Below are 22,973 nucleotides of genomic sequence, written 5' to 3'. Positions count from 1 at the left end.
TCATTTTGAATTGAAAAAGAGTGGTAACAATGGAAATCATATGTTTGAAAAAATGATAATTGATCCAAATTTAAAAATTGAAACTAACAATGAAGAAAAATCAAGAATTATTATTGAATCAGTATGGAAAAAATTAAATAAAGCTGATAACGATTTGGAAACTTGTTCAGTGAATAACATTTTATATATCTGTAATTTGTATCAGCAATGTTTAAATAATCTTACAATTGTATCGAAATATATTGAAAATTCAAAAAGTAATATACCAGAAATAAATAATAATAAAGATTTTTTTCATTTAATTGGAGATACACAATTAATATTTTATTTTGGAATGTGTATAGGAGCCTCAATAGTTTTTGTAATGGTTGCATGTACTTTATGTGCAACAAAAATTTGTAAATCTACAAATAAAAAAGTTAGTCCAGATATGAATGATCTTGTATCAGCTAATGGAGGTAAATATAGAATATTAATGTTATCAAAATAACAAGAACTGAACTTAATTTTTCTTTTTTTAATATAATTATATTCATTGTAGAATTTCAATATTTACATGCAGAACGACCAGTTCAATTAATAAATCAATCGATAAGAAGCACTGAAGGTTTACCACCACCGATACCTGTACGCAATCCACGTCGTAGAAGACGTCGTCCGCCACCGCCTCCACCTTTAAATCGTTCAATATCTACACCGGCTAATATACAACCAATGGCAACAGTAAGCAATTTTGCAGCATTTGTTACCAGAATATTTGAACGACCATCACGTCATCGTTATTATAGAGCTTTTAATGAAAATACTGCACATTTAATTCGAAGATTAAGTCGTAGCAGTTTAGTAAATAATCGAGTAAGTCAACATTTTCTTAATGAAACAACAAGAAATCGTAATGGAAGAAATAGAAATGAACAACCGGCTACTACAGAACAAAATACTTCACCTTTAAATTCAACTGAAATTGATAGTGAAGAAGTATTACGGCAATTAATTGTTCAACTACCTGATGAAAATGATAATAATAGTAGTAATAGATTATTAAATAATAGACGAATGTCTTTAGAAGAATATCATGGTCCGGATATACCAAGACCAGAAACTCCACCGCCAGCTTATCATGATGCTGTAAAACTCTAAACATATATGTACTTATATAACCAAAAATGTTCTATAAACAGAATTATAATTTGAAGACTTTTTATAATGAAACTTAGAATTTAAGAATTTTAGAATTGTAAGTAAAGAATGCCTAAAGTATGATGCCTAAATTATAATTACATATACATTTAAGAAACTAATTATTATTATTATTAAAATTAAAATGATAAATTTTTAAATATTTTTTTCACTTTTATAATTATAAATTTAATATTTGAGTTAAATGACATTTGATTTTTATGAGCTAGAATAACCGGAGATTACTAAAATTATAAAAGATGATGAAAATTTTATGAACTGAATTGAGATCATTTTTAACGTTATTTTATTACATACAGCTATTATTTGAATTATAGTTGAGATAATAATTAATATAAATAGAATTAATTACAAAAAGTAATTAAAATACATACATAGATTACGCAAATTTATTATTTTCTTGGAAAATTTTCATTATTTAATTAAGAATTAAGAACAAACATTTTTTAAATTTACAAAAATCATAATAATATGAAACAAAAAATATAGGAATTATAAAATTGGACACTAAATATCTATATAATATTGTAATTTACAATATGAAATGTGATGATGTATTAAAAACAAAAAGCTAATTGTTTTACATTTTGGGGGTCTTAAATTATTATTAGCTTACCTTCAAGTTCACTATTTCCCATTGCTAAAGCGTTATGATTATAGCATAATGAAATAACATTAAAGCAAATGTAATTTTAAGTAACAATTAAAGCTATAATGTTTATTTTTATTTTTAATTATTTTAGCGTATATTTTTATATATATATATATATATTTTTAAAATAATTAAAAAACATTAATATAAAGTGAATGAATTCAATGAAAACAAAAAAAAAAGAATAAATAAAAAAGTTGTGCATATTAAATATTTAATTCTATTTAAATCTCATTATTTTCAAAAGACGAGATTATAAAATTGAATTTCTGATTCTATTCAATATTACGAACTATTATATTAATTTATTATTTGTTTAATAAATTATAGCACAACTACATTTTTTTGAATAATAAAAAATAATAAATTATATTTTAAACATTATTTTTTGGTGAATTACCTATACATAAATATATAAATGTAATAAAATAACTATATGAATTTCCAAAAAAAAAAAAAAAATAACAAATGAAAATTTGAAAAATGTTTAAAAGAAAAACTTATGATAATAAATTTAATTTTAAACAAACTTACATATCAATTCCCTCATAGTTGCTTGCTTTTCATCTATAAGTCTTTGTTTTTCTTCAGCCGTTAGATCATCCGCTTCCAAATCATCGGTCGGACATTCTAAAACAGCCGCCCTATAATAATTTTTAGGAATTTTTTTTAAATATTACAGCTAGAATTATATAATGACTTTTTATTTTTTAAAATTCATGAAGGTTCTGAACTTCTTAAAGATAATATTTTTAGTTATTTTATTTCATAATGAACTTACCGTATAGCTTGAATCCATACATTTTTATCTTTTGGATTTTGAACTTTAAGCTCATACATTTCTGGATAAGCTGGATTTGATGAAATAATATAAATTCCACGGGATTCAGTACCAGCTTTTTCACGTATTAATAATTTTTGTAATGATATAACACCAGCCTAAAATTAAATTAATATTTTAAATTTTATTTATGTATGTATTTATTATTAATTCTAATTTGTGAGAGAATTAAGAATAATTCTGATTTCTTGAAAAACATTAAAAATTGTTATAAATTATCGGTGTCTTAATTATCGAAACATTATTTTAATTTAGCTAACTTAAATGAATATTAAATAAATATTATTATGATTTTGTTTTCAAAGACAAATCGAATAATAAAATAATTTTAAGTAATTAATTTAAATTAATTTTATAACAATTAATTCTTATACACTCTTCATTTTTATTTCACAGCAATAAAATATAGATATTTAAACACTTTCAAGAAAATAGAACGTAATTTATTCCTTTAAATTTACTGAAGTATCTTACTTTATTTTCTGGAGTAAAAAATGTATATTTATTATGAGAATTTTCTTGTAAAAATAATAAACAATCTGATAATACAACAACCATAACATTTTGCATTTTGGAACGACCTTGCATTAATGTTGCAAAACCCTCAAATCTAAAATTTAAAATAGACAATTATTTAATTTTTATTATAAAATTTCAATTTTTTTTTTTATAATTCTTACTTCAAACGACGATTTGTATCAACAACATCAGCTTTTTTAAATATTTTATTTTTAAACATTGTCGATGATTTTACATCAATATTTTTAAATATTTCTAATTGACGATCTTGTTTTTCTTTTTCAGCAACTCTTGCATCAACATCAACTAATATACCTTTAACTAATGCCATTGCTCTTTGTAATTTTTCTTGTTCGATACGATCCTCTCTTGAACTTTTTAATAAAGGATCAATAAGTAGGGGATATTTTGTTAAACGCTTAAAATAAAATTGAAAAAAAAAATAACAAAAAATTAATTATAATTCAAAATTAAAAAGAAAAAAAGAGAAGAAAATTTGCAAAACATTTCTCACCTGCGTTACAAAGAGTATACATTCAGGTATACCTTTCTTTTTTAATAAAGGATTTGTTAAACAATGTTTATACCATTCAGCAAACGTTTGATCACTAGTATAATATTTAAATTTTTCCAGAGCTGAACGATGATTTGAGCAAAATTCACCTATAAAAACAGCAAAAAAAACAAATACAATATTAGTTTTAATATTCACACTGCAATAATATTCAATTAAATTTGCAATTAAAAACAATTGATAATTATCGTTTAATCAGCGGAAATTAATAATTTATTCATGTTTGTATTTAAGAATTCAGAGTATTATTTTTTCAAGTGCATTGTAATTTATTTATAAGAACAATAAATACAATTTTTATTCTATATCAAATGAACAACGAAGACCATTGGGTGGCGTTATTTTTTTGTTAATGAAATAAAAATTTTAATTTTATTTTATGTTTTTTTTTTGAATTTTATAAATCGTTCGATATATTTTAATACCGTTCTTATGCCATTAATTTTTGCTGATTAAATTGAAATTCGATCAAAAAGTCTCGAGATCACATAAAAATATTCAGAATTTATTAAAAATATAATTTTTATTATTGAAATTAAAAAAAAATTTATTTTTAACATTTATAAGTTCATTTACATCTATTAAGGTCAGAATTTAAAATTCAATATAGATAAAAATATGTGAAAATATAAGAAAATTTTAAATGAAAATTGTTAGTCTATAAATTTGGTTGTTTGATCAAAAAATAATTTATAATTAAGCTGTTATGACTTATAAAATAAAGCGTACATAATACAATTGGAGTCCAGATATTACGATTTTGTCAAAATGGCTTTCAAGAGTTTTCGAGATTTCCATAAAGAAATTTAGCTTTTGCATTAACTTTTGCTAACAAGTAACAATTAATTTTGAAATATAGATTAAAATCAATTTTTATTTTTAAAATGAGAAAGAAAAAGAAAAAAATTGTTTATTAACTGTGTAGAAATTGGTTACAATTCAAGTATTTTTAAGTTCAATAAAAAAGTAAAAAATTAAAAACCCAAATTATTAATGGCAAATTATAAAATCCTCTTAGAAGCAAGTTTAAAAACTCTTAACTGTGAAAATTACCGTTTCATGAAGGAAGTTGTAATATGCAAACGGAATTTTCGATTTTTCAGAATTATTTTCAAACATTCAGCAAATGTTGTCAATTTGCATGACGGTAACAGTTTTGCACCTATTAATTTTTTTCTTAGGTTGCATTGATTTTAAAAAACTGGAATTGTTTTTAGTTGCAAAAAATCAGGTGAATTGGCCAGGGATCGAGTAATTATTTTGATATTTAGTAATTCGTATAAGAAATAAAAAATACAATATTTCACATATATTGTACAATACATGTGGTTGTAGCTACTTGTTGTGTAGTTTGTTAATTTTTAAAGTTAAAAAAAATAAAATATTTAATAACCAATTGAATTTTCCTACACCTTAGAACAACTTAAAACTTCAAAGCTTAAGGCATGAGAAGAGAAAAAAATTAAATTAAAAACATGTTTTAAGTTAAGCTATAATTAATCACAACATTTTATATACAACATGTGAGAATAAAAAATAAAAACAGTTATTATTTTATACAGTAGTTAAAAATATTGCTATTTGTATTGCCGCCATAAGCACATATAAGAATACTTAACGCAACGTGCGCAAGTTATAAGTGTAAAAGAGTAATGCAAACAGTTGCAATAATCTTATTATAGCTTTAATAATTATAAATAAACGTATAAAAATATCTAATTACTTATTTACTGAAAAAAAAAACAGTGAAATCATCATTTTTTCCACTTAGTTTTTATGCTAATAAATTTTACTTTAATATTATTTTGTGAAAATTGAAAATGTTGAAATGCAATTGAAATGAAAAGTGAAAAAAATTTAATCAATAACGTATACGCGGTGTGCTTTTGACCCAAAGTGAATGAAAGTGAATTTTGCTGTGTGTTTTAACCGGTTTTATTAAAAAAATTATTATTTTTTATCTAATCATTTTTTTGTTTTGTTTTGCAAATGCAATTATACATTTTAATTTTTTATTGTATATTATGAAACTGTTAGTGCAGTGATCTTGTGTCGAGAGGAATTGCTACTAGTATAATGTAAGATTAATAACAATAATTATTTGAAAATAAATTTTATTTTGTTAAAATTTTTTTTTTAAAATAGGATGCTAATAATTTTTTTTTTGTTTATTTTAATCTTCTATATATTTGCTTATGTTGTATTCAATTAGTGTATAATACAAAAAAATTTTATTAAAATTTATGGAAAAATGGTTATAGATTTCGTCTAATATCTTGTAAAAAATTTTTAATAAGTTATTGAAACTAATCAATGAGGAAAAGAAATTCTGATTTATTTCTAGATCTGAAAAATGAATAGCATGAAAAACGAAGTGCTACGCGAATTAATTCTGAAAGAAGCTTACTTGGTTTAAGAAATCTAAATTTTAAAAATTCTACAATCAAATAGCTTTTGGGAAACACAATAATCAAAAAGGGTACGACATACATTTCTCTACCTCTATCACAAGCTATATTATGACGTAACAAAGTAAAATATTGTTATATTTATAAAATTAGTTATAGAAACTATAGTTCATTTATTGATATAACTAATATGTGTTAATTACCAATAAATACATTATATTGTGTACTTTTATTAAATTTTTAAAATTATATACATATTCTTTGATTACTTTATATTACATTCAAATTAACCCAAAATTTGGCATTTGGCTACAATTATTTCTAAATATTATTAATATAAATTTTACATTAAAATTAATATAAATTTTGGGCTTACCATAAGCACTTTTTAATCTTTGAGCTGATGTTGATGAAAGAAAATCCAATAAAATATCTGCAATACTATCGACAACTGCATTTTCACGCTGTTTTTGTCTCAATTTTTTCAAAAATCTATATATTTTCGAACAAAAAAAAAGACAGTAAATTAAGAATTTATACACACAAATATGAAAATTATTTAAAACATTTTTTTAATTAAAAAAAGTAATAATAAATAAAATTACGTTGTGTGTAATTCCGTTAATTCTGATAATCTTGGAAATAATCTTTCAATATTTAAACGACTAAAATGCCTTTGTATACTTTCAACAAAAATTTTCTGCATGACTAGAAGAGTTTGGCAGTGATGTTTTTCTGTCATTATAAACTCATATATATGTTCCTGACGTTTCACCTGCTATATTATATTAATTTTTGATAAAATATACAAAAGAAATTTCATATTAATATTTGATAATAAAAAATATATGTATATATGCATAAATATGTACATAAAATGAAATTTATTGAACAAACATACGGTATATTAACATTGTAATTATTTATAATTAAAAAAATTTTGTGTCAATAATTTAATAATGTAAGATTCCAATATATCGTGGATAATATATAATGTGCTGTCCAATATAATCAGTTACAAATATTGTAAAATTATGATTAAATAAACTGCTGGCTATTTATTTAATTCTTTGCTAAATAAATATCTTTTGTTACTTTTACCCTTAAAAGTCTTCAACTATTGACGCTTATTAACAGAAGCTATAAACATTAAATTTTTATTAAGTAATGCTAAAATTTTACTAATTCTAATATTGTAGTTGATGGCATAATATCATTTAAAAATAAGAAAACGTTCGAAAATATTATAAAATATTGTAAAATTTAATTTAGTAAAAATTACAATTTTTTTATATTCCAAATTCACTTAATCCCAACTACATTTAGTATTCAATTGAGATAGTTTTAAGATGGACAAACAAGAGTTTGAAAAATGATGCACAAAAGATTTTATCAAAATAAAACTATAATAAATAAGATTTTCCAATGGTTTAGAGCTTTATTATTCTGATTTGATCAGTTTTGCTTCAATGTCACGGAAAAAAATATTGATTATAACTAAAAGAAACTTTTAAGAAACTATAATTAAAAGCAACTTTTTTTGGAAGATACCGAATGCAGTTTAATTTTATTAATAACTTACTTGTTTATCTTTTAATGATTTAACAATTTCTTTTGGCACACTAGGACTCCATGAATCATGTTCATCTAAGGCAATACCTAATGCTGGATCAGCTCCTAAATCATGAGGTCCAATCGGTGGTTCATTTAAAAATTCAACTCGTATTAATGGTGTATCATCAGAATAACTAAAATGTTTTTATGAAAAAAAAAAATAAAAATAAAAATAAAATATAAATAAATTCCAAATTCATATGAAAAATAAAATTTTCAATTGGGTTTTTTTTTTCTCAATTTTTGTTTAAATTTTCAAGTATAGATTTATTAATTAAATATTTAAACAAAAAAACAAAGGAAAATAAAAAGAGAAAATAAAAATTTTCAAAACATAAAATAGAAAAATTTGTATGTATATCACATTGAACAATATATTATAATATATAATTGTATGTATATAATATACTATATATATATATATAAAATGTTAAATATGAAATTCTAAGTAATAATTTTAATATTAATTAATTTTTTTCTTAAATATTTATAGAAAAACCAAAAACAAATTTATGACTATGAGATGCTCTAAAAAAAATAAATTGTTTTTCTCTGTTTTTTTTTTTTTTTATTACACTTTATATACAATAATACAAATCAATGGTTTTACGAGTATAAAAAATATTTTTAAAAATATTTCGGCTTTTGTTTTTTTTCTAAATAAATTTTACCTTTTAACAAACAAAAAAAAACAAAAACCATAGAATTCTAAAAGAAAAACTTGTTCTTTTCTTAATTTTTACAATTTAAACAAAAAAAAATTTGTTTTTCAAAAATTGTACTATTATTAACATAATATTTTCTCACAAAAAAAAAAAAATATTACAAATAAATTTCAAAATTAACAAAAAAGCATTTCTTATGATTTCATAGCAAAATACTTACTTTGAATTGTCATTGTGACCATCATAGTAGTCCCGGTTATCATCATGATGCGAAGTATGGCTAAATATAAATGCAAGCGTAATGTAAAAATCAAAACGAAAATAAAAAAACGTAAAAAAAAAAATTTACAAAAGAAGGACAGAAATAATAACAAACAAAAAATTATAGAAAGAAAAACAATTACAAATAAAATTTTTTTTAATTATTTGAAGAAAAAAAAATAATAGTAAAGAAACATAAAGGATTTTTGAAAAAAAAAAAAAGGAAATCTCTTTTATATGAATAGAAAAGAACATAGAATCCTTTAATCAGAAAAGGATTTATTCCTATACAAATATTTTGTAATTTAAAAAATTAAAGAATTTTTGAAAAAGAATTAAAATAAAATATTTAATATTGAAAGTGAGGAAAAATTAAAGAAAAATATTCATAAAATCGAAAAAGGACTCTTCAATTAAAATAACAATGAAAAAATATAAACATTTTTACATGTTCTTAAACAAGTTTTCTTTTTAGTTTTTATTTTGAAGAAAAACAAAAAAGAAATAAAAATTACTAAACAAAAAAAAAATTTAATATTAAAATTTAAAATATATGAATAGATAAAAACAATATTCGAATATTTTTTTTTTTTATAATATTTAGCAGAAGAAGAAAAATATTAATATGCAAATTAAACGTCGAAATAGTCGAAAATGTTTCTAAATAATATAATATACAAGTATAATTTATTACATTATATAAACATGTACAATAAATAATATATAGGTATATAATAGCGGCATTAATATACTATTATTAAATAATATTATTTTTATTGTATTATACTTGTATATTTATAAATACTTAGAATAAAATGATTAAAATTTTTTTTTTTTTTAGAGAGAATTAAATTTTATAAATAAAAAAAAATACACTAGCAAAATATATGACAAAAAAAAAAAATATTAATAATAAAATTGTAAATTTTTAAAGAAAATATTTGAAATATAATTTAGTAACTTGAAATAATTATCAAAAAATATTTGTATTAATATAGGCAAATAAACCACTGTAATAATTTTTATTAAAATAAATAATATAAAAATTTATGAAAGTTATGGTAGGTAATATGCAAATCGTGCGTTTTCATTTTATTACAGGTCTTAATTATTAACGCGATACTATTATTTTTGTTTAATATAAATAAGTTTTATATGTTCGCAAAAATTGTTCGAATTAAATATGAAATGCGATAATTAAATATAAATATTAATTAATTTCACAACTATGATGTTGTATTAGTAAATTCTTAATGAAATGCGAAATTGCTGCTAATTCATTTTTATTTAACAAAAACTAATTATATTTTAATAAAACTTGATAAATAAATGTTTATAATTAAAAATCGATTTTTGATAAACATTTGTAATTATATTAAAAAAATAATTAATTATACATAAGAAAATAATACATATGTTACATTTTAAAATTAAAAAGAAAGCAAACTCATATATTATTATTGAAAAGTTCAAAAATTTGCACGGCACGAATTTCCGAATCAGGTTATTATAGCATAACTATATATGCAAATATATAGTTATACTATAATAACCGTATATTTTAATTTTTATATTTTTCTAATATTTAATTTTTAGCAAATAAATTTTTCTATATAAATTGAAGTTCAATATCCACTTATTGTTTATTTTTTATTTCAAATATTTTCAATAAAAATTATTAAACGGCACACTTATAATATAAACTATCTAATCAGAAATGTTTTCTTTTATTATTTTTATATACGAATTAATGCTTTATTAAAAAGAATTAAATTAATAGAATTTTATATTAATAGAAAGAATTTAGAAGCATGATTATATAATAATATGATAATTTACTATTCTTTTATTATTTAAATATTAATAATATAAAATTTATAAATTTCAAAAATATATTTATATATTTTTAAATATATAATATATGTATGTAATATAAAAATTTTTAATAAAATAAAAAACAAAAATAATAAAATTTTTGCAGCCCAAATAATTATAAAAATTAATAAATAAAATTTTAGAATAAAAACAAACAAAAAAATAGAGACAATATTTTATATTTTTCCTCCTACATTTAAATATAAAGATTTTTGTATATTTAAAATTGTAATTAAATTACAAAATTAATAGAAATTAAAATATACTATAATTAAAATAATAATTACTTATTATAATTAAAATAGTTTTAAATGAAATTTCTATATTATAGAAGAGCAAAAAATTCTAACTATATTTTCAGAATCATGTTTTTTGGTAATTTACATTTTACTTTATATTTTCTATAATATTTATTATATTGTCCTAACTTTTGAAATAAATTAATAAAAAGCCTTATCTTCTTTTAATTATTTTTTTTCATAAATTAATGTGAAAGTTGAACCTGATATCATATAGTGTTGTTAATCTTTTGTAATATTTTGCAACATATTAATTCAAACATAAAATTAGAAAATTAAAAAAAAAAAACAAATTTCAGAGACATTATTCATTAAGAGAATTAATTTACCTTGTATTATTATATACAAGATCAAGAATTTAAATTCGACAAAATTAAAATAAAATTTTTTGTATGCCTGATTTCATATTTCGTTTATTTCGGTATTTAAAATCACTGATATATCTAATGTAAACTATTAAGTAAATAAAGATTTGAAAACATTTTCAGGTTGATTTTCTTATTCAGAAAGCTAATTTATAAGCTATTACTTGAATACTACTATAATACACTGCATTATTTATTTTTTAGAACATGAATATATATACAAATGTATGCAATACAATATTTGTTAAATCAAAAATTAAACTTAGTAAATTTAGCAAAGCACTATTAAAAAAAATTGAAAATTTTACAAAATTCTGTCATCATATATTTAATTATCTAAAATTCATAATAAATTTTTCAAATAATATCCTAAATTTTAACAGAATCTGCTATTAAATGATTTAATTTATTCAATATCTGATTGTATATTAAGAAACTACGCAAATCAACCGATCATCGTTGTAAGACGCTAAAGGAAAATAAGACAAATTTTTAAATATTTTACAAAATTAAAAAAATTAAAAAATTTGTTACAAATATTTTGTAGTTTTCAAAATTTTATTATGAACCATTTGAAATTTAATAAAAGTAAGAGATCTGAAATTTAGTTTATTTATATATTAAATAAATAAGAATCCTAATTTTTTAACCGAAAAGGTTTTCTATTTTTATTTTTAAAAATATATTTAATTCGAATTATTTAATATGAACTCGTATAGTCTTGTCTTATTAAAATTTTCTTTAGATAATGATATTAGTTCAATAAATTGATTAAAATTGTTATGTACATTAAGCAGGAATTTTTAATTTTCATTTTAAACTTTTTTTTTTTTAATTACATTGTATTTATTTGCAACTACATAGGTAATTAATAAGAGCAGAAACTACAAACATACATTTATATATTTATATGTTTATAATATAATTATATATAGGTTAAAATAATAAATAATCGTGGTTAATATTTTAAATTTTATAATATATGTTATAATAATATATTTATATATATATATATAAAAATATATAATATGTAATTATATTAAAAGAAGGGTGTGAATTTAATTCTTAACAAATTTTTACTCGAATAAGTAAATATAACTTATATAAAAACAAATATATAAGAACCTTTTATAAAATTGGTGCAGGAAAAACTGTTTCAACAAGAAAAAAGATAGCACGAAAAACTTGAATAGATACTACTTTTAAGTTGTGTGAAAATTTTTTTATTTAATTTTTAATTTCTTTTTTTTTTTTTTGATTTGCTACAAAAAATGTATTAAAATTTATGCAATTTTTGGATGTTCGGTTAATTTAGAATAAATTGGTTACCGTTTTCGTCTTATTTTCTTAAAAAGATTAAGAACATTTTGTTGATTATAAAAATTATAACATCTTACAAGAAATCTAATCGAAATTGTTATTAATAAATCAGCTTACTTAATATTTATTATTATTATTATGCACTTGATAGCAAACCGAGATTTATTGGTGATTCTGTACTTCTTAATTCTTTTAAATGTCATTTTTAATATTTTGAATAGAACATTTCTATACTATTTTGAAAACATGTTAGTCAACATTGCGAAAATTTAAAAGCTAGCGTTTTTTATTTTTTAATACTTAGTATTTCATCCCTTATATAACAGACAATATTTAACTGTCTGCGAAAAATCCAAATTTTAAATTTATTTTTTATAATATTAAATTATGACAAAATACTTTTAAAAAATTGCATAAATTTCAATAAAAAAACCAACATGAAAAAAATTAATTTTAAAAAATTTAAAGAAAGTAAAAAAATAAACTAAAATAATACTTTATAAGAAAAATACCAATTCAAGAAACAAAACTACAAAATTTGAACAACAATTGCTTTAAAATTTCTTATAATTTTTTTTAATAATATATTTCAGAAAATTTCCACAGAAAAACCAAATTCAGATTGTTTTAAAGAGTGAAAAAATGATGTCTGTATTTGTAGTAAATCTGATTTTTTTTTTTTACTTATTTATTTATTTATTTATTTAAATTTGCTTATTTAATATATTTTTATATAAATTTTTATAAAAATTTTAATTAAAACAAAAAATCAAATTACAAAAGCAGGAGTTTTCTTTTTAATGATGATGAAGTATTAAATTATGTATGAAACATACTTTAAAAAATAAAGCGTTCAAAATAAATTTAAAAAGGCATTAAATGGAAAATATTTATTATATAAATTGAAAGATTAATAAAATTTTAATTTTATTTAACTTGATTAAAAATAAATTTTTTAGAAATGATGTAACACAAAATAGCAGTATGAAATAATATAAAATTACTTTATAAACGTCGCTATATTGATATGCGTGTATATAAAATTACATTTTAGAATACAATTTATTAAGTTGAATTAAAATAATTTTAACCAAATGAAGTTAAAAATACTTGAAGGGAAAAAAATCTGATTAGAATTTTACAATATTATTTTTAAATAATTTTTTTCTTTTAATTTTGAGAACCAAATTTTCAAAAATCAATCTTTTTAAAAATCAACTTTTATCTATTATTTAAATACTTCAGAATTTAAATTAATCTCTTAAAATATTTTCGAAATAAAATTGTATTTTAGGATATCTTAATATTTTGCAAATTTGTGTTAATAAAATCGAAATTAATTAGTAAATTTTAAATTCTGAATGCGGTTTTTATTGAAACAAATTCATGTGATGAAAAAAAAACATGATTTGATTAGAATTCTTTAAAAATAATTAATAATTTTTAATATTTTTAATACTGCTACTTTGTAGATGAAAACACAAAAATGAAAAACGATTTTTTTTTTATTATTTTAAAAATATGATTTAAGAATTCAGAAACAGAATAACAAAATTGTTTTAATAACAAATTGAAATTTTCAACTTTATATGCGAACTTTTTTTTTTTAAAATTATATTGATATAAATGTAAAAAAATAAAATAAATTTGAACAAAGAAAAAAAAAATATTTTCCTTAATGCAAATAGATTGTGTAATAGATTTTTCGTTTTAATTCAAGAATTAATGAGGAATTTAAAAAAATTTGAATGACTTAATAGAGAAAAAAGAATAGAAAATAATTTCTCATACAAAGGTTTCGAATTAAAATTAAAAATTAACATTTCGAATAATAAAATTAAGAAAATATTTTAAAATAAAATTTGTTGAAGAACAAAAATTTTTTCATATGTATATAATATTTTTTTTTATTTAATTATAAAATTTTAATTTATTATATTTATTTTATATTTGTTTAATTATATGTATATAATATTAATGTATATTTTGTTTTTTTTTTTCATTAATTGTTTTTTTTTAATGTAGTAATACTTAGTATTCTGTATAATATAAAATGATATAACAATTAAAAAAATATATGTGTTTTTTTGTTGTCTTTATTTGTTGAATTTTTAGTTGTATTTTACCTAGCGTGTGAAGTCACACCTAGCTTGTTAGCAACCAATCTCCAAGGAGAGTAGCATCCAGTTAATTTCTTTCCGCTTTTGTTTTAATTTTTTTGTTTGTTTTGTTTTTTTTTTTTCAAATAAATGAATATTTAAAAAAAAATATATTTTTTGTTTTATTTTTTTTCATGTAAGCAAATTTTTATTTTCATTAAAAAATTAATTTTAAAAATATTTTTTTTTTAATTTTAACAAAAGAACATACAAGTAAAAAAATAACGATTTGAAATTAAAACAAAAAACAGAAACGTTGTTTACAAAAATTCAAAAATGAAAATATTTGTTTTTTCCAAAATTTCATTATAAAATGAAAAAATAAATAAATTAAAAAAATCAAAATCAAATATGAATGAATTAAAAAACGGAGTATGTATTAAAATTAAAAAGAAAGAGTATTCTTTTTAATTTTTAATAAATACTCTTTTGTCTTCTTTTTAAAAACAAAATATTTATACATATAATTTTGTATTCGTTTCATATAATATAATTTCTTTTTAGGATCTATTCAAAATTTTTCCTAGTCTTGTATTAAATTCATAATAAAAATAAAATAATTATGATAAATTAATTAATTGGAAAGTGCTTTCTGTACATGTGCACTCTACTTTATTCAGCAGGCACTATATTTTTATTTCTAGCTGTTTTATTTTTAATGGTTTTTTTAAAAGTTAGTGACTCCATTTCACAAATAGTATATAATATATATATATATATATAAAAAAAATTCAATTACGTGAATAAATATTGCCGTTTTAATTTCTAACTACATTTCATCATTTATTAAGGATAATTATGATATGTTTTATTCATTTTCAAATATTTTTCATTACATAAAATAATTTTAGGTATATTAAAAAAAAAAATTATTAGCAAATATATGATTAAAAGATAATTTATTGCATTTAATTGAATAAAAAGAGGAAATATAAATTTAAAAAAGGGGAAATGTTTAAGTTTGATTCTAAAAAAAATGTTAACTTTTTTTCGGTTTATATAAAGGTGAAAGGTGATAAAAAGATTTAAAATTCAAGTAGACTAAAAACAAATGAAAGAATCAAAGAAATTTTTTTTTAAGATTTCGAAATATATTAAGTATAAAGTTATAAACCTAGCATGAAAAGTGTCATAATATCGTTAGTTTATAATGTATTACTCCAATTTTAGAAAAACAAAAATACTTTTTTTTTTTTTGTTTTAATTTAAAACTTTTAGTGAGTTAAATAAATTTTGTGAATACTTTTCAAATAATCCTTATTCAATCATTTAATATTTTAAAATTTCAATATTATAATAATATATAATTATAACTTCTTATAAAACAAATAATTTCAATTAAATAGTAAATTTTCGTACAACACAATTTGGCTTAAATATTTCTTGCTGTTGAGGTAATGTTTGAAAACAGGTTTTATTTGAATTTAAATAGTAAATTTAAGCTTTTTAAACTTAGTTGGAACCTGTTTGGATAATTTATACTAAATGCTATTATATATTTTAATTAATTTTATAAAAGTACTAATATTCTTTTATTCATTAATCATTAATATTCGCTAAATTTACTAATTTAGTGAGAGTCCTTTAATTTTTTTTTTCTTTTAGATTTCAAAAATTTTGTTAACCCACTTGTATATTTTTTTTAAACTAATTTAAAGAATTTACTTGAACAAAATCAAATCAAAATAAATATTATAAAGTATAATATTAATTAAATAAAAGTATAAATAAAATAATAGTAAAAAAGCTAAAAAAAAAAATATTAGTTATTAGTTTAAATATTTTTTTTTCTTTCATATAGCACAAATACATAATAATATTATCAATATAATGAATTAAAATAAATTTTTTTTTTTTCATTTACTTTCATATACACCAAATTTCTTGTTTTATTTTCCGTACTATAATTTTTTTTTTTAAATATAATTTTATTTTCGTATTTTTAACAAAATTATTCAAATTAAATTAAACATTCCGGTAGCAATTAAATTTAAAGAACGTTAAATTATATAATTAAAAAAAAAAAACAGTATTTTAAAGAAAAAATTACTTGCTAAAATTAAATAGTTATAAACAAATATAAGTAGTAAAAAATATAACTAAAATTTCGAAGAAGCGGATATTTAAATGAAAAATAAATAAAAATTAAAATTATCTTTTTTTTTTATATATAATTATTTTTATACAATACATATTTTATTTTTTTAAACAAAATTTCGTTATTATTGTATATACTTATATATAAATATTATAAAAAATTAAATATATAAGTATATTATATTTCATTAAAAATGATTTAATTTAAAAAAATATATGTATATATAATTATGCGTATAAGTATATAATATAATAATATAAAATGACTAATATAAAATTCTGATGAAATTTTTATTACCTTTCGTTTTCAATATAACAGAGGAGTCGGATAATTGGATTTTTTTTTTTTAAATTTATTATCAAAAAAAAAAAAATAAATTGACAATGTCATCGAAAATTTTTATGTTTTATTTTCTTAAAACATTTTCGATCAGTGTAAAAACAAAATCAAGAAACAAAAATAAAAATTCTATTTCAATTCTCTTTTAATCAAAAAAAAAAATTGCTTTTTTTTTAAACTTACTAAAGTATTTTTTTAAGTAAATTTAAAAGACGATTAAATTAAATGATTAGATTAGTTTGTCAACTAAAATACTTAACGATATTTTTTTTTTTATTTTCTTTTTAAAATACTTAAATTATGTTATACTCATAATTTAATGTTAATATTTTTATATATAAGAATTACTAACAGAAATAAAAATGAAAAACATAAACAAAAAACAAAAACTTTATATTAATTCTAATGAAATATATTCTTATTTTTTTTTTGTATTTTCTTCTTAAAAATAATAATAAAAAAAAAAAATGTTAATGCGAAAACTTTCTTAAACAGAATTCACATGTTTCAATGCAAAATAAAAATTCCTCAATAATCACCTTGTACTTGATTTATTTTTTCCAGATCCTGATTTTGATAATTTTGATGTTTTTCCTTTACATTCAGCAGCATGATCTTTAACTGTTGCCAAATTAATTGTAGCTCCACAAGCTAAAATATAGTATTTAAAAATTTCAATTAATCTCTTTAAAATTGAGGCATAAGGTAACTTATACAAAGTATACAAAATTTATTTGTTTATTGCTATTTATGAAAGTTTATTTAAAATTGTTTTTATTTTTTTTTTTTAAGATTTTTAATACCATCTTGACAATTAATATTTTTCAAATATAGAATTTAATCGTATTCACTGCCAACGCCGTTTTCATAAATTTAACGTCAGCTGTCAATTCAAAATTTTGATTTCATAAAAGGTATTGCAATAATAAAACTTAAAAAAATTAAAAAACTATTTAAAAAAGTAGTTAAACCATAAATTTAAGATTTTTTAGGGAATATCTCGATAAAATTTTTTAGTTAATTAAAAATTTTTTATTTAATTCAAATAAAACCTGTGTCGAGACATTTTTTGAAAGTTGTACTAAAATCAAATAGTAAAATTATATCGAAATCATTTTAAATGTAATCGCATGTTATTGGTACGAGTTATCTCATAGTTAGAATAATGTTTATGCTGCTACAGGATAACTCATAGTTAGCAGTGGGTGCATATGAGCAAAAATAGGTATATATTTTAATTTAAAACATCAAAAAATATTTGTAAATTATTAGTTTTTATAACTTGAATCTAACAATTTGATTATTAACTTTTATATTTTCAATAGTTTTAAACAGATTATTGAATTTAAATTTTCAATGGTATTTTATAAAATTTTAGCTTCTAATTTTAAAATAAACCTTCAAATTATTTACAAATAAAAATAAAAAAAAATTTAAATTTCATCAAACTTGTACCATCACAATTTGTCGATTGTCCTTTCGTCTTTGTTTTATCCTTTTTCTTACGGAAAAACAGTGAACCACGTTTTCTTCGTTTTTCTGGATGGTCAGCATATACTTCACTGTAAAATATTTAAAAAGTTTTTAATTAATATATTATTATTTTTACTTAAGAATGGAATTTAAAATTAATTATCAAAATATTTTAAAATTTAACAATAATAGAAATTTTTTAACAAATATTACAGAAAAAAAAATTGTTTTTCTTTATCAAAACTAATTTATCATTTTTATTTTATAATTTTTTAATATTTTGATAATTGTTTTTTTGTTTTTGAATAAATTTAATTTTAAATAATTATTTTATATATATGTATATATATATATATAATTAATGTAGCTTTATACATAAAATAAAATTTTTAGACAGATAAAACAAATAATATAACTTTTTATATTTTATTAAAATTAAAAAATTGAAGTGCGAGTAAAATTTACAAAAACAAAAAAAACAACTGTGATATTTCTTTTTTTAGCATTTTTTAAATAATAAAATAGAGTTAGTTGTATAAATATTATATATTTATGATATTTACGTAATATATATAGATAAAAACAATTAAAATACATAGATTAAAACTTATAAATATAAGTATAGAAAAATTTCATTAAATTAAAAAATATTCGTTAAAAAATAAAAAAAAAAGGTAGTAATTAGTAATAATTAATAAATAATAAAAATAAATTTTTGTGCAAAATTTTAAATATCAATTTGGAAGCATGTTAATGAATATATATAATTTACTACTAACATTATAATTTTGTTAAGTTGTTCCCCTATTTAGAATATAGGAACAATATACTTACTTTTTATCTCGTACACAAAGTAACGATCTATCATCTTGTTGGTCATCTTCACTATCCGATAGATGTCTGGTACTAAGTGTATTCGAATATTTTTTATATATATTTTGAATATTTTCATGTTTTTGAAATGAATTTTATTTTTTTTTTTGCGTACATCGATAGTTATATTTCGTTTATTCAATTGCAATTATTTCGAATTTTTGTAAAGTTGTGTTCGTAATTATTTTTATGATTTGATTTTTTTTTATTTTTGGTTTTTTGAAAAATTCGGGTTTTGTTTTTTTTGTTGTGTTTTAATATTTTAATTAATTTGTTAAAAATTTTGACATCCAGATGTTGACCAAAACAAAATCAAAAAATCACACATAAGAATTAAATAAGAAAAAAAAAAATAAAATAATAAGAAATTTTAATAATATAAGCAAAATTAAAAATCAAGAACTATAAACAAAAAAATAACTATAAAAAAAAAATTAAAACAAAAAGCTATATAAAAATTATTTTTTAAATATAAATTTTCTATTTAAATTCGGCAATAATGAACGAATAATAATTTAATTTCATTCACAAATTTTTCAAAACAAAACAATAAGTTTTCGTCCTTCATACTTAAATAAATTATGTAAATGAATTGAAACAAGTTTTGTTATTTAATATAATAGTTTTTTTAAAGGTTTTACTTTCCTAAATTAATTTTAATATATGTAATTTTTTATTTGAAAGTTGGATTTTTAAGATCTTATGCATCTTGAAAATTCAAGAATTCAAATTTAACACTATATGTATATAATAATACAAGAAGAAAATTAATTTTAAAATCAGTCCTTTGATTAATTTTTTGAATACTTTAGGCTTTTTAAGTTTTTTTTTTGAATAATTAATAATAGTAAAGAATTTTACTTGCTCAATAGGGGCAATATGATTTTGCAGCTTTGTGTTAAGTAAATTGTATTAAGTAGATTATTTTTTTGGAATGATTAATTAATAATTAAGAATATATAATAATCTAGATAAGTTTATATACATTGAGCTATACAAATTGCATCAAAACTTGTTTCTACTTATTTACATTTCAAACTTCAACTTAAAAAAAATATATATGTATATATATAAAACAATATTATCTTACTATTAATTGCTATAAATGAAATATGAATACAAATTCTTTTGAAATTAACAATTAACAAAATTAAGTACAAAACTCTTATGTTATTGAAACAGCTATCGTGCTTAATTTAATAATAATCATAAGTAATTTAAAATATTTTCATTAAGTTTTTAGAAAACGTGAGTCAATTTATTAACTGACTATTTTATTTTATTAATTAAATGGGGTACAAAAAAAATTAATAAAGTTATCAAAAGGAAAGTGAATTGAAAAATTGTAATTGAAAATTGTTTAAAAATAATTTTAATAAACTAATCTACAATTTTTCAAATTTTGTACTTAATTTATTAAAAATTATTTGTATTCATATAATAATATGTGAAATATGAAGTAAAACTTAATTACATATTTTGCAGTATTTATTTCTACCTTTTTCCAAAATTCAATTATTGTTTTTTAATAAAAAAAAAGCGTTATAATCATTCAGCGCTATATATTTTAAATTATTAAATTCTTTTTATAAAAACAAAATTAACTAATAATATTATATAAAAGCTTTTAATATTCTGTACATTCCAAAGCAACTTTAAACTTTCATAATAATTTTTTAAATTAATTAATTTGATTATAATAATATCATTATAATAACGCCAACCAACTTAATATATGAAAATTACAAATATAAGTATTTATAAAATAAAATAAATAAAAAAAAAACTGAAATAAAGCATCAACCTCTTACAAAAACAAAAAAAATTAAAATAATAAAACAAAACTGTAACTGATTTTAGAAAAAAATGGCAAATTTAACTCACGTTGTTATTGTAGTCTCTTCTTTGGCACCGGGAATACGTAAAGGAGCTATTGATGGAGTTGAAATACTTTTTTGTAATGGTATTCTACTAATTAATGTCGGTGCCAAATTTCTTTTTGCTGCTATACGTTCGAAATCTCTCTAAAATATTGAATTTTTTTTATTTTAAAAAATAAAAATCAAAATATGTTTTAAAAATAGAAAATAAATTTTGTTGAGAATTACCGCTAGTTCAGCCTCATTTAATGAATGTGTTGAAATTCCACCAGTACTATTACGACTATTTCTATGACGTTCAGCGACTCTAATTGATTCTTGTTCTTCGCTATCTAAACTTGAAAGACTAACACTAAAAATTTCAAATTTAGGATAAATAAATTTTTTTAATAGGAATTATTATTTTTTTATACCTCTTATGAGAACTTTTTGTATTATGTGAACACTCTGTTAAATCTTCAATGCCAGTCCATGATTTTCTTCTATCAGAATTGAAAAATGGTTGTTGTGGTGAAAAAATGCTACAACTTAAATTATTTGCTGAAAGATCCGATAATGATGGACAAGATGAAAATAAACGAGATGAACTTAACTGAAATTAATTATAAAAATAAAATGTAATTAAATTAATGTGCCATATCAGAATTTTCTAGTAACAAGTAATTTAATATAAAAATTCAAAAAAAAAAAATTATTATTCAGAATTATAAACACACTTGCTTAGAATATTTAAAGTAACTTACCACTGCACTTTGCACTAAAGACGTGGGAACAAATCCATGATGCATCGGAACTGTTGAATTTTTCATTTGAACTACGCTCTCTCGTATATTTTGTAGATGACATAATGAGTCCTCTGTAAAAAATAAAAAAATATAATTTTGTTATGCATAGTTGGTATATTGGATAAAGTTTATTTGATACACAACAAGTTAAAAAACTATATAAAATATAAAATCTCTTACCCAAAATACTACTGTATTTTGTACCGGGACTATGAGGTGTAACACTAATTATTGGAACCATATTGACTTGTGTGTTTATCGATGGAGCCGGATTACTTGGCACATTTATCAATGGAATATTTTGAAAATTCGGATGCAATTGTTGATTTTGTTGATTTACTTTTTGTTGTTGCTGCTGTTGTTGTTGTTGATAAATTTGCTGATTATTTTGAAATAAATTTTGAAATTGTTGTTGAACGTTATTTCCACTTGACGATGACATACATTGATTATTTATTGTTTTAGCTGCCACAACTCCAATTACATTATTTGGTTTACTATTATTATTATTTATATAATTATTGCTGCTAATATTATTACTATTTGTTGTATTTGTTAAATTATTAAATTGTTGCTCATCAAAATTGCTTAAAAATGGATTTGTACAAATATTTTGTTGAATGGGTGCTGTAGCTGCTGTTGTTGTTGTTGTTGTTGTTGCTGCTGTTATTAACGCTGAAGATGATTGTGGTGGTGGAATTATACTATCATTACCATCAGAACTTAAAAAATCTGTAACAAGATCACCATCACTATCATCATCTGAAAATAAA

General features: G+C 19.4%; 1 protein-coding gene across 7 annotated transcripts in view; it reads right to left on the bottom strand.

Moving 5' to 3' along the window:
• The window catches only part of LOC129610826 (rho guanine nucleotide exchange factor 18), a 30,944-nt gene extending 8,421 nt beyond the window's left edge, over window positions 1-22,523 (bottom strand). For 2 of the 7 annotated variants that reach the window (XR_008697107.1, XM_055523571.1), the window contains exons 1-19: window positions 22,381-22,523; window positions 22,159-22,271; window positions 21,829-22,007; window positions 21,644-21,767; window positions 21,420-21,559; window positions 19,497-19,568; window positions 18,645-18,751; window positions 17,729-17,840; window positions 14,720-14,794; window positions 8,694-8,753; window positions 7,777-7,942; window positions 6,800-6,972; window positions 6,571-6,686; window positions 3,727-3,875; window positions 3,374-3,630; window positions 3,168-3,303; window positions 2,634-2,791; window positions 2,387-2,496; window positions 1,817-1,840 (exon numbers count right to left, since the gene is read on the bottom strand). Coding sequence is in view for 6 of the 7 variants with exons in the window: in XM_055523571.1 (XP_055379546.1) it covers window positions 1,817-1,840; window positions 2,387-2,496; window positions 2,634-2,791; window positions 3,168-3,303; window positions 3,374-3,630; window positions 3,727-3,875; window positions 6,571-6,686; window positions 6,800-6,972; window positions 7,777-7,942; window positions 8,694-8,753; window positions 14,720-14,794; window positions 17,729-17,840; window positions 18,645-18,751; window positions 19,497-19,568; window positions 21,420-21,559; window positions 21,644-21,767; window positions 21,829-22,007; window positions 22,159-22,271; window positions 22,381-22,441 (2,332 nt within the window). In the remaining variant the exon portion in view is untranslated. The remainder of the gene's footprint in view (window positions 1-1,816; window positions 1,841-2,386; window positions 2,497-2,633; window positions 2,792-3,167; window positions 3,304-3,373; window positions 3,631-3,726; window positions 3,876-6,570; window positions 6,687-6,799; window positions 6,973-7,776; window positions 7,943-8,693; window positions 8,754-14,719; window positions 14,795-17,728; window positions 17,841-18,644; window positions 18,752-19,496; window positions 19,569-21,419; window positions 21,560-21,643; window positions 21,768-21,828; window positions 22,008-22,158; window positions 22,272-22,380) is intronic. The other 5 variants (XM_055523574.1, XM_055523572.1, XM_055523573.1 and 2 more) reach the window with 5 other exon arrangements.
• Window positions 22,524-22,973: the final 450 nt, after the last annotated feature.

This window comes from Condylostylus longicornis, unplaced genomic scaffold (genome assembly GCF_029603195.1).
Source record: "Condylostylus longicornis isolate FDR11 unplaced genomic scaffold, ASM2960319v2 ptg000048l, whole genome shotgun sequence".
NCBI classification, from domain to species: Eukaryota; Metazoa; Arthropoda; class Insecta; order Diptera; family Dolichopodidae; genus Condylostylus; species Condylostylus longicornis.
Note: the sequence above shows the minus strand (reverse complement) of the source record. Positions and strands in the feature narration are given on the sequence as shown.